This window comes from Anarrhichthys ocellatus, unplaced genomic scaffold (genome assembly GCF_004355925.1).
Source record: "Anarrhichthys ocellatus isolate YVR2014 unplaced genomic scaffold, GSC_Weel_1.0 scaffold4, whole genome shotgun sequence".
NCBI classification, from domain to species: domain Eukaryota; kingdom Metazoa; phylum Chordata; class Actinopteri; order Perciformes; family Anarhichadidae; genus Anarrhichthys; species Anarrhichthys ocellatus.
The window spans coordinates 10,037,074-10,048,439 of record NW_022280034.1 but is presented as its reverse complement, the minus strand read 5'-3'; the positions used below and the strand labels follow the sequence as shown (position 1 = coordinate 10,048,439).

Below are 11,366 nucleotides of genomic sequence, written 5' to 3'. Positions count from 1 at the left end.
TTGTGTGCGGGGGGAGGGCAGGGCTTCATCTGGAGCTCAACACAGCTGGGCTACCTTGAGTTGTCCAGCCTCACACCGCCCATTAGTAATCGCTGATACGTGTTGTTACACATCTGAAGCAACGGATGTCGCAAAGTGATTCATAAGCAGTTATAATATTGTCCTTAATACCTTTATGTAGACATTCTACAATACATTTAGGTGCATTGCAAAACACTGTGACAGTAACACTGAGGGAAGCAGGGGTTACTGGAGGACGTTGCTTTTTACAGAGTAAGTGTAAAGGTTAGGTAGTATCTGATTATTTGCAGTATTGATTACTCTATTGATCATTCATTAGGCTCAGTTGACCCCACACGAGTGTCTTAAAATTGCTTTATCTTGCAGCCTAAATATCCAATAATCTAATCTAAACCTTGTGAAGCCGTTGGCATGTTTGATGTTTTAACTTTTACTCGTTGCTGTTAAAACTGACCAGTTTATGATAATAAAATGAGGAATTATTTAAGGTTTTGAATCGTTTTTGTTGTAGCAATCTGTTGTGCGAGTGGTAGTATTTGTCTGCCGGGCAGAAGTCTATCCAACACTGTATGGGTTGGTTACAATATTAATTAGGAGCTCCTTCATAGAGGCGCAACCACATTCAAGTTGAGCTAGTTAGCAAGTTGGCTTTACTACGAGGATACTTTAAGTTGTACAAATACACACACCCTTTTCCTTGTGGTTAGCGTGCAGCTTTGGTCAAGATCCACAGTACAGTTTGGGAGTAAATGTGTCGGGCGTGCTCTCATACCAGGAAGTTCACTCGGTGTGTTGCTCTCAGATACTCGAGCATGTAAGATAAGACGTGTTCATTCATCAGTTATCAGTCTAAAGCGTCACTAGAGAATACAGTAGACAGTATTGGACTCATTAGTTTTATGGCGGTCATAAAACCAAACAGGTTACTCGTGTTTACAGTCAGGGTTTGGAAATTCCCTTTTTGTTTTTCAATATTTCCAGAAGGTAGCCAGTCACCAGATGACCCGTCATCTGACTGCTGTGTTGTGTAACGTCTGTGAAGCGCTGACTGACTCTGTGTGTTTGTCTGATGCCAGGATTCATTTATTAGACCGCCAACAAAGTGTTTGAATTGTTGTGGAGGAATTAATAGTGTGTCATGTTTTGTCCTTTTTGGTGTTCTTTCATTATTAATCATGTTCTTTTGTTTCGTTTAGAAGGGAAACCAAAGGCACGTCTGTACTGTAGATGCACCATCATCTGGTGATGACATAACACAAATAGAACTGACGTGGAGGAGATGGTCGAATGGAAATGTTGAAGCGCTTCAGATGTATTGTCAAGTTTAATCATCCAGGAAATGGCGACAGAATATGAAAATACACATTCAAAACAGCTTCTACAGTTGTGTGTGGATGTTTTGTTTTTGTGTTGAGTGTGTAAAGCAGATGCACTCTGCCTCCAGTGGCCAATGGCTCCTGGGCTCGGGGCCAGCCCTCGGAAAGGCAGCGCTAATGACTGTCGCACAGAGGCCAAATGTCTCACAGCGACGCAGGGAGAAGCTGGCGAGACTCGGTTCACTTGATCTCACAACACCGCGTTCAGGAATGAATCCAAGCAGCCGGTCGTAGGTGGCCCGCACACACACACACGAGCATCCCTGCTTTTCTATGAAGATGTCCTTGCTGGTGCCTCAGTTGTGGCAGTTACTTAAACTTTTTATTTTTTTGTTACCTGTTTGCTTGTTTTCACTGAGCGTTGTCGGGCTCTCATACCTTGTGATGGTCTGCTGAAGTGCTCCATGATTGCCTTCCAGCCAGCGACGCATTGAAAAGCTGTCGATGCTCTTACTTTAATTCATTTAGACCAGGAGCCGGTACTTTATGGGCAGCGGGCTGCATTCAGAGGTGAGCTCTCTTTCTCGCTCTCTCTCTCTCTCTCGCTCTCTCCACGCTGTAAGCTATTGGCTACTCGCCCAGGTCTGCAACACTAAGGAACTGAGGAGCTGAAGTGGGCACTTTTAGCGCAGCTCCACTCTCCACTGAGCACAGGGCCAAGGACAAAAGGTTTGTGAGTGTGTGTGTGTGTGTGTGTGTGTTTGTACACACTCCTGGAGCATGTACACGCAAAGCATCCTTTTGAGTCGGCTTCAGGAACCACAGGCTGCAGTGGGTTCATCGTCCGCCGCAGGCATGTACTGTACATACAAAGGTGTGTGTGTGTGTACTCATAATACATCCTTTTAATTGGTCGACAGAATATCGGTTGTACAGTAGCTGTTCGTCATGTGTCGTGCTTACGAGGGATAATAACGAGATAGTTCAGATAAGATGATTGCGAGGCTGATCGCTCCAATGAAAAGCTCGTTCCTCAGCTGCTGCAGACATAAATGAAATTGCGACGCCTGCACTCCACCGAGAAGCATCCGTGCGGTTGATAGTGTGGCTTTGCTCTCTCGCGTGAGACGAAAGAGGGCCTGACAGTTATGAAAATGGCCACAGGGAACAACCTGTCATCAGACACGACGTGTTGACACTTGCTGCCGCCGTCGTCGTCGCGATGTTTGCGGCCCTCGGATAGGCCGGCCTCTGGAGGGCTAAGCATGGTGTGAACGAGTGCCATCAATGCTGGCATGGGGACCGGCGCTTACTTCACCCACAGTCAGCTGAACCGGGGATGTGTCGTAGTGTGAGGACACAGCACATGGTCGTGTGGGGATGGATGGAATATTTTCAGGGCATAGTAATTCATGTTTTCAGGAAATATATTTACTCAGTGACTGATACTGCTAATGTTTAAGGTTATGAACACTTATAATATTGCATAACTACCGGGGGGGGATGAAAGACGAAGCAAAACAAAGAGCCGGGTGCTGATTTCCCAGTGTTTGTGTGTCTTGATGAAAAAGGTGTTTTCCTCGTTTCGCTTATTGTTGTCGTTGGCAGACTGAGTTTCCTCCTCACACAGCGGGTCCTGGTTTGTGTTGGAGTGAATGCAATGCTAATGGCTCCTCACATGAAGCATCAGGACTTCTGCTTTCTGCTGCCCTGGGCACTCACACACACACACACACACACACACACACACACACACACACACACACACACACACACTCTCACACACACACACACTCTAAGGCTCAAATATAGTTTGACATTATAACAAGCAACTATGCTACGTCTACAAATAGATGCGGCTACATGTCTGCATACACACAGCCAGCGGCAAGGACACACAAAGACACCCAGAGAGCCCCTGCTGTCGTCTTCCTCCTTACCTCCTTACCTTAGGGAGGAGCGATGATGAGAGGTGAGGACAGTGTGCTGGGAGGTGTTCTAAGAGGTTCCCCCGGGTTCTGAGGATTCGCCTGGTTTGAAATGGTTTAATGGAGTTGAACTAAGGGCAATTAGCAGGACACAGGCCAGCCAACCGGCAGTCGTACTTCATCAGTGGAATTAAAACGTCATATTGACTGTGAGGTTGTGTTTTTTTCCCCCCATGCCCTAATGTGAAAACATGGAAGGATTATCAGAATATGTTTTTCATGGGGAAAAATATAGGCTGGTTCCGCAGGGAGTCTAGACATTTTACAAAAAGAATGCCACAAATCAATCTTAGCAGCTTTAGATTTGGGCATTGTTCTCTCTCTCTCTCTGACTAAAATATAATAACAAGGGACACATGTGACCAGATCCACAAGCCCCCCCCGGCGGTCATTTTGCAGGCAACATCTTTGCCCCGGCCATCAATGCGAAGAGCATCGCAGGAGTCCAGCTCTCGGTGCCACACCGCCCGACAATTCCCACATCACCATCTCCGTGTTGGCGTTCACACATGAGCAGTTTGAGTGACGGTGACATTTATGGGCTTGTCCAGACAGCGGCCCCATCCGTCCCTCGAGGCCGTCCCTCTCCAATAACCCCTTTGCTCTCTGGAGGTATCCAACTGTGTGGCCCTAATATACCCACTGTCAATAAGTTAGATTGACTGAACTGCAGGCCCACAGAATGAACTGTGTAGAAGTCAATCCATTATGTGTAGGAGCAGGAAATGATAGATAAAACGCTTCAAAACATTCTAAACTGGATTTATTCTCCTCTCCTCACATGTTCATCCTGCACCACAGAAGTCCTGTAATAGATGTTGATGGTTGCTTTCATATTGTGAGTGTGGATGATTTGCCAGAATGATCCTCGTTCATTAGGAAAGGATTGACCCGACCCTTAAGTTGCCCCCATCTACCCTGCATTTACTGAGTCAAAGGGGAGAGAAGCGCTCATGTGAAGTGGAGGAGATCCCTCGTGTTTTTGCCATTCTAATAACTGTCAGTCAGGAGGACCGACGGGAACGCTGTTCTTGGTATTCAGCCTCCTCTCCTGTAGCTCCTCCTCTCTATGTGCTTGTCTCCCTGACTCTAATCATGTGGCCATTGTGTATGGATTTACTGCCCTCCGAGCCCCCCAGGAGGGAGATTTGATTTTTCCCCCTGCACTGGCTAATCGTTCCCTCTCACATTCTATTATTCTTTTCTAATTCTGCCCGTCTCTCCTCCTCTTGCAGTCTCCGATATTTTTCCGCTGTGCTCTCTTCCTTTTTGAGATAATCCCCCTCAGTTGACTGGGAGCATTTATTCGTTCTCTGGCTTCCTCAGGTTGGCGTCTCACTTCCTTTTAAACATGGCACAGCATATTAGTGAATGATTTGAACAGTGCGTTATTGGTAAGCGATTACAGTTACATGGCAGAATGTATTGCTGACTCATGTGGTTGCTGAATTTGTTTTTGAGCCATTGTTTTCTGTTTTCCAGCCACTCTCACTCTCCCGGCTCCATGGCAGCAGCGGTGCGAGGGGGCGACTGGTCGTGTGGACGCTGCACCTTCCTGAATGCCGGGGCAACGCCTCGCTGCTCCATCTGCGAGGCGCCGCGCCAGAAACCCGACCTCAACCAGATCCTCCGGCTGAGCAGCAACGAGGAGCACCGCTGGGCCTGTCCCCGCTGTACCCTCAACAACCCTCAGGCATCTGGAGCCTGCACCGTCTGCGGCTTCGGGCCGTCCGCGCCCACGCACACGCCCCCCACAACCACCATAGCTGCTACTGCCAACGGGCTCCCGCCGGCCCCGGTCGAACCCTCGGCACCCCCCGTCGCCCCGCAGGTTCTGCTCGAGCCCCAAGGACAGCACCCAGCCAAGGAGGAGGTGCTGCGACGGTCCGAGAGCAACGGGGAGGTGTGCGGCCTGGAGGTGCAGCACTCGGGCTGGGCGTGCCCGCGCTGCACGCTTCACAACACGCCTGTTGCGCTGTCGTGCTCGGCCTGCGGTGGGCCCAGGAAACTGTCTTTACCTAAAATCCCCCCCGAGGCACTGGTGGTCCCCGAGGTGCACACTCCCGTGCTGGGGTTTCCCGTTCACACTGCAGGGGCTGCCCCGCTCCTCATAGACCTGACGGACGACTCTCCTCCCGCCCCTCCTTGTGATCCACAAGAGCCTCCGCATGTCCCCTCGCAGTCCCTCTCCTCCCCCTTTGCTTCCTTCTCCTCCCTCCAAAACAACCCCGTGCCTCGCAGCAGGAGAGAGGTGCCCCCTCCGGGGCGACCTCCGAACCCGGGCGCCAACACCCCCAGCCCCACCTCCCCTTCAGCAGCCAGCGTGCCACCCCAGCCGGGCCCACAGCGGCCGGCCAAGCCCAAACACGCCCAACCCCAGGAACCTTCTTACCCCAGCAAGCGCCTCAGTATCTTGGAGGAAGACGTTCCTCTGCACCACCCTCTGACCCCCCACCTCCCCGTTGCCTCCTCAGCCGCCCCCACCTGGAAGTGCCCCGGCTGCTCGTTGCCCAACACCGGGAGTTCATCGAAGTGCGACACCTGCCGCTCGTCACGGGCCGGCGCCGACCTCATTGACCTGGTGGGCTGCGAGACGGTGCGATTCACCCCAGCCAGCCCCTCCAGCCCGGACTTTAGCACGTGGGCCTGCTCCAAGTGCACGCTGCGCAACCCCACGGGGGCACCCAAGTGCTCGGCCTGCGGCTCTTCCAAGCTGCATGGCTTTCAGGAGCATCAGGTGGCGCTGCCCCGCTGCTGTGCACACTGCGGCGGCGGCGCCGCATCGTGCTCCTGCACGCCCTCCTCGTCCTCCTCGGGTCACAAAGCAAGGAAGCAAGCCCGGGGCTACCCTCCCTCCTCCTCTGCTATTGCTTCATCTAGCTCCTCTTCCTCCTCCATCTCGTCGAGCCTTCAGGAGAAGCCGGGGCAGTGGAGCTGCCCGGCTTGTACGCTGCTCAATGACATTAAGGCCAAGAACTGCGCGGCGTGCCACACACCGCAGCAGTACCTCACCCTGCGCAAGGTGGTGAAGCCTCTGAAGAGGCGGGAGAGCATGCATGTGGAGGCCCGTCGGCGAAACGATGAGGGCGAGGCCAAGGAGCTTCTGGAGAACATAGTCACCTTCTGCAGAGAGGTAAGAGAGAAATCTGTTGCAGCTGGCAAACACAACACCGAGATCGTATAAGCTACTTTATCCCTTTTTTTAAAGTTATTTCTTTACATTTTGTTGAGGCTTCCTTGACCCCCCCGAGCAATCTGCTCATTTCGATGTGCGATGCGTCGCAGGGCGCACATTGCCTTTCAGAGCACAGCTCCCCTCATTGTAATTCCTCCTTTTTTTGTTCCGTCTCTGGCATTGTTCCCACTCCCTCAATCTCTCTAATTTCAGAGGAATGCTAATAGGCTGTGTCATCGCCTCTGTTTGCACTCGCTTCGTTAGCTGACTTTTAAACGGCCGGCGGGTTGAATCTTGAAAAGGAGCTGCAGATACAGAGTGTATCATACCGTCAAGCCAAGTCACTCCGCTGCATTCAGATTCAGGATATCAGAAGTGTTTTTCAGAAGTGCAACTCACGTTTCAGTGAGTCCATTGTTTGTTGTCCACTGATTAGACTTACTGTATGAAAGTAGACCTTTCTGTAAATCAGAATGTAATTTCCATTTTAATGTGAACGTCACTGCATCAATTCTGCGAAGTAATTAACTGAGCTTCGTTTGAAACGAGACAGCATACTCCTTTATTTCAATCAATATACATCGTGAAACAGAACATTTTCATTAAGCTGCACGAATGTCAGATGTCACAAAGTTAATTATTAAGTGTTTTTTTTTCTCTTTCGGGAGCAAAACGTAATCACGCTCGTGTAGTTACGGGCTCGTCTGTAGTCGTAACAACCTAAAATAATGATGCGTTTTTTACACACTCGAGCACATCTGCATTTAATCAGCATCAGGATCAAGAAGAGTTTCAGATCAATCGTGGCATTCATGAGCCCTGATTGGTCACAGCTGTTCGGAGACACCGATATGTCTCTAGCAACCGTAATTAAGGAGACTTGATTGGTTCGATGGCGGGCTTCTATTCTCTGAATTGAATTGGTTGTGTTGTGCTCCTTTTACTACAGAGACACGGCACCTCTCACACCATGTTTACAATATCACGAAGTGTGCTTCAGAATGCATTATTAATGGCTCCTTTGGTCTCGTGGCTGCGAGCGTGGGAGGGAAGCTGGCTTGGTCGGTAGGAAGGAAGGACTCCACAGATCCCACCTTCCCCTTTTCCCAATTTAAGATCAACATTTAAGCAAGTCTTTCTTTTACCGTCTTTCGTTTTCACCTACAAGTATTTTAGGCCTCGCTCTCTTGAGCTCTGCCACTCTGCGCTCTTCAAAGTACTTTCCCCGTCTTCATCTCCTTTTTATCCCGTCTCCCTCCAACACATCTATCCTCGCTCGCTCATCCTGTTTTATTTTTATTTATTTTTTTCCTCCTCCAGACTGCTAATATCTGAAAATATGCTTTTCCCCTTGCCACCCACCGCACCCCTTCCACCCCCACCCCACACTCTCCACACAACTGCACTCCTGTGTGTGTGTGTGTGTGTGTGTGTGTGTGTACGTACGTGCTAAGGTGAACACAGGGGCTGGCCTATTTTTAGAAGCAGAGCTGGAGAGGAGAGGAGCAGAAATGATTCCCTTTCCTGTAGCGAACACAATCACTAACGGCATCAAGTGCTGCTGCTCGGTTTTAGGGGTCAGAGAGATGAGCGCGGGGGAGTCGGGGGGGTTTCGAGTCGGTGAGCAAGCAGATCCATCACTGCCGAGGCGCTAACACTGTTGCATGCACCAAAACACCATTATTGAACATTTGGTAATGATTTAAAGCCTTCTGGTTTACCCTGCTACACGGCGTGTTGAGTCTACGAATACAGTGACAGTTTCAGGGTTGCGTTTTTTTTTATTATTATTAGTTTAGCTCAGATTTTCTTTCTAGATTATAGCAGATGGTGTTGCTGATAACGTACACTGTAAACATTACTCAAGAACAACGGTAGAGACCCCAACGAGGGCTGGAGCCGTAGTGTAAGACATACTATTCTCTCTTTGCGGTTTCTTTCTTCTGCCTCCTTGCTCTCTACTCTCCTTGATTGGTTTTCTAAGCGAGGCGTGCATGCGTGCGCGCTTACTCACTGTGCCAGACGAGTAAACGCTCCTAACAGCCATCAGCGCCGCTTGTGAACTGTAAAACCCAGCGTGGCTGAAGCTGGGTCCTCTGTTGCCTCTCCATGCCACCCTCTTGGGGAGCAACAAAAAGATGCTACATGGCAACAGATTGACTTCGATTTGTTTTATTTCCCCTCTTAAGACCGCTCTTTACTTGTTGCTTGAATTTTTGCCACACAGAGGACTTCCCCCCCGTGGTTTAGGTCTTGCATGTTGGATTGTGAGTTCTGACGGCAGCCTGTGTTGTACGTACCAGGCTGTTCTGGGACGCCTTTGTTTCTGGTTTAATATGTGTGGCACTTCTCCAGCTCTATAGTTCCTTGTAAACACATTCTCAGAGATCAATAGGTTGTCTGTAACTCAGATATATCTAGCTACGAGCTGCCGGCTCTGTGTGGTCCGAGAGATGGCAGGAAGGCAGAAGCGGGTTTTTTTTCCTGAGCTCGGCGTCGGAATTGGCTGATCGCTGACTGGTCTGGTTTGCATGCTGGCGTGCGCCCCAGTGATAGAATCAGAGACAGCAGCACCGGGCTCACCGGAGGAGGACAGATGGCTAGACTTATGCCCGACAGACGTCACAACACGGCAACCTGAACGTACGCAAACGATACTCATCCTCCTGTCAGCTTCCCCGTTGGTACTGATGTTATTTCATAAAGGCATATCCCATTTTACATACTCTCCTTCTTCTTCTCTCCTTTTTCTTCTTCTTCCCATTATTAATGCATAGAAGTATAAAGTCAAAAGCTCATAAAACCATTATGCACATATACCACCCAGAGGTGAAAAGGCTAACTGCAGCATGTGCAGGCTGTCCACACCATGCAACAGGATGCTCAGTACCTTCTTGGGATGCTAACATGCTATTGAAGCTAACTTGTACCTATCCATCACAACTAACAGACTTCTTAAATGCATCCTCTTACCTTCCCAAATGATGACGCTACTTTAATACCTCAGATTTGAATGCAGTATACATACTTCTGTGCTTGTTTGGAGCAGTTTAGTCTCTGTATGTGTCCAGGGCCAAAGCTCTCTGTGCTAAATCCACAGTGGCCCCTAAGCCCATACAATAAAAAAAGCCAGCACGAGGGTCACTGATAAGCCCGTGAGCTACAGAATCGGGAAGCTAACATGGAGACCTCGGATGGGTGGGGTGGTGAGGTGATTCTGTCCGGTAGCTAGTGCTGCCTCCAGACCACAGAATTGGATTGTGGGGATGGCGGCTAATCAATTTGCTTCGCTGTGGGCCAGCAGCGGGCCGCCCGCATCACATCCCCCCCCTTCCTGCCCTCGCAACACGACTGGCCCGAGCCCACTTCTCACACCGCAAACAGGAAACCAGATAGGTTTTGTGTGTGTGTGTGTGTGTGTGTGTGTGTGTGTGTGTGTGTGTGTGTGTGTGTACAGGAGAGTTTAAGGCAGGCAGATCGTGTGTCAGATTGAGTGTCTTGATCCCTTAATGTATCCATGCAGTCCGGGTCTTGTGTACAGTAGAGAGGCAGTCACACTATTTCTAAAAGTGTTAAAATCCAGTGTGTTATTTCAAGAGCTTTTTGCTCCGCGGGGGGGGATGTGTCGGAGAGAGCGAAGCGTGTGAAACGTTTGAAAGTGATTTGCATTCGTGTTCTGTATCCTGGCTGCTACACGGCGACACACTTGCACTCCCGCTGTGCAGACGTGTGACACCACTTGTCAGAAGTAATTCCTCCCGCCACGCGACTGAATGCGGGAGGCAGTAGTTTGTCCTTGTTCCACCCCGAATCTAGGGCTCGTGTGGCGGCCTGTAGTGTCCCATATTAATCATCCTCCACCTGCACAATATGTTGTTTTGGAAATGCAGGGAGGAGATTAACAGTTGCTGCTCAAAAGTGTCCTTCAGGCTTGTGTTATGTGTTTGAAAAGCTTTATTTTTGATGTGCTCTCATCAACTCCTTTGGGAATGATTTTAAAGTAAGCTGTTGTCTCCTAACAAGTGACTGTTTTTTTCGAATCTATTTTAAATGTGAGTTCACAGTCGTCTCACCCCCTTTTGTCTCCCTCTCTCACTTTTTTCCTCTCCACCCCCCCTCCCGACGTCTCCCTCTCGTCCCAGAACTCCGTGAACTTCGTGGACGACAGTTTCCCCCCGGGACCTCGCTCCGTGGGCTTCCCCGAGGGCGACAGCGTCCAGCAGCGCATCAAAAAGTGGCTCCGCCCACACGAGATCAACTGCAGCAACTTCAAAGACCGGGGCGTCAAGTGGTCCGTCTTCCGCACGCCGCGGCCCTCCGACATCCTGCAGGGCCTGCTCGGAAACTGCTGGTGAGCTGTCGGAAAAACCGCACGGGACACTAGTCAGCGTAGATAACAATCAGACACATTTACATAAAGATTTTGAAAAAGAAGGAGACACACGAATAGCCAAAGAGCCCCAAAGGAAGAATTTTCATTCCGTTCAGTACCTGAGAAAGGTCAGAGGAATACAAAACAGACAACGGATAGTATTTCATGTCGGGTTCAGATGAAGCTTGCAGAGAGAGGGAGAGGCAGACGGTGACTGAGAGGCAGCGAAACAGTAAGTTAAGAAGCGGAGAGCGATAAACTGAAAAATTGGGAGGCAGGGAAAAATAGAAAAAGAAGGTAAGCATTAAATGAAAGAGGGAGCAGGGCGTAGTTAGACAGATGTACAGATGCACCTGACAAGGAGATTATTCACGCAGATGTGAGTCTGGACACATGCTTTATCTCCCCGTCCTTGTTCTGTGTCCTTTAGGGGGGGCGGTGTGTATATGTGTGTGTGTGTGTGTGTGTGTGTGTGTGTGTGTGTGTGTGTGTGT

At 49.8% G+C, this 11,366-nt stretch overlaps 1 protein-coding gene across 3 annotated transcripts in view; it reads left to right on the top strand.

Moving 5' to 3' along the window:
* capn15 (calpain 15) overlaps positions 1–11,366 on the top strand; it is a 37,516-nt gene that overhangs the window by 13,224 nt on the left and 12,926 nt on the right. For 2 of the 3 annotated variants that reach the window (XM_031843825.1, XM_031843824.1), the window contains exons 2-3: positions 4,808–6,458; positions 10,643–10,851. In XM_031843825.1, the coding sequence (XP_031699685.1) occupies positions 4,830–6,458; positions 10,643–10,851 (1,838 nt within the window). In that variant the 5' untranslated portion in view covers positions 4,808–4,829. Of the gene's footprint in view, positions 1–15; positions 4,720–4,807; positions 6,459–10,642; positions 10,852–11,366 lie in introns of those variants that run through there. The other variant, XM_031843826.1, reaches the window with a different exon arrangement.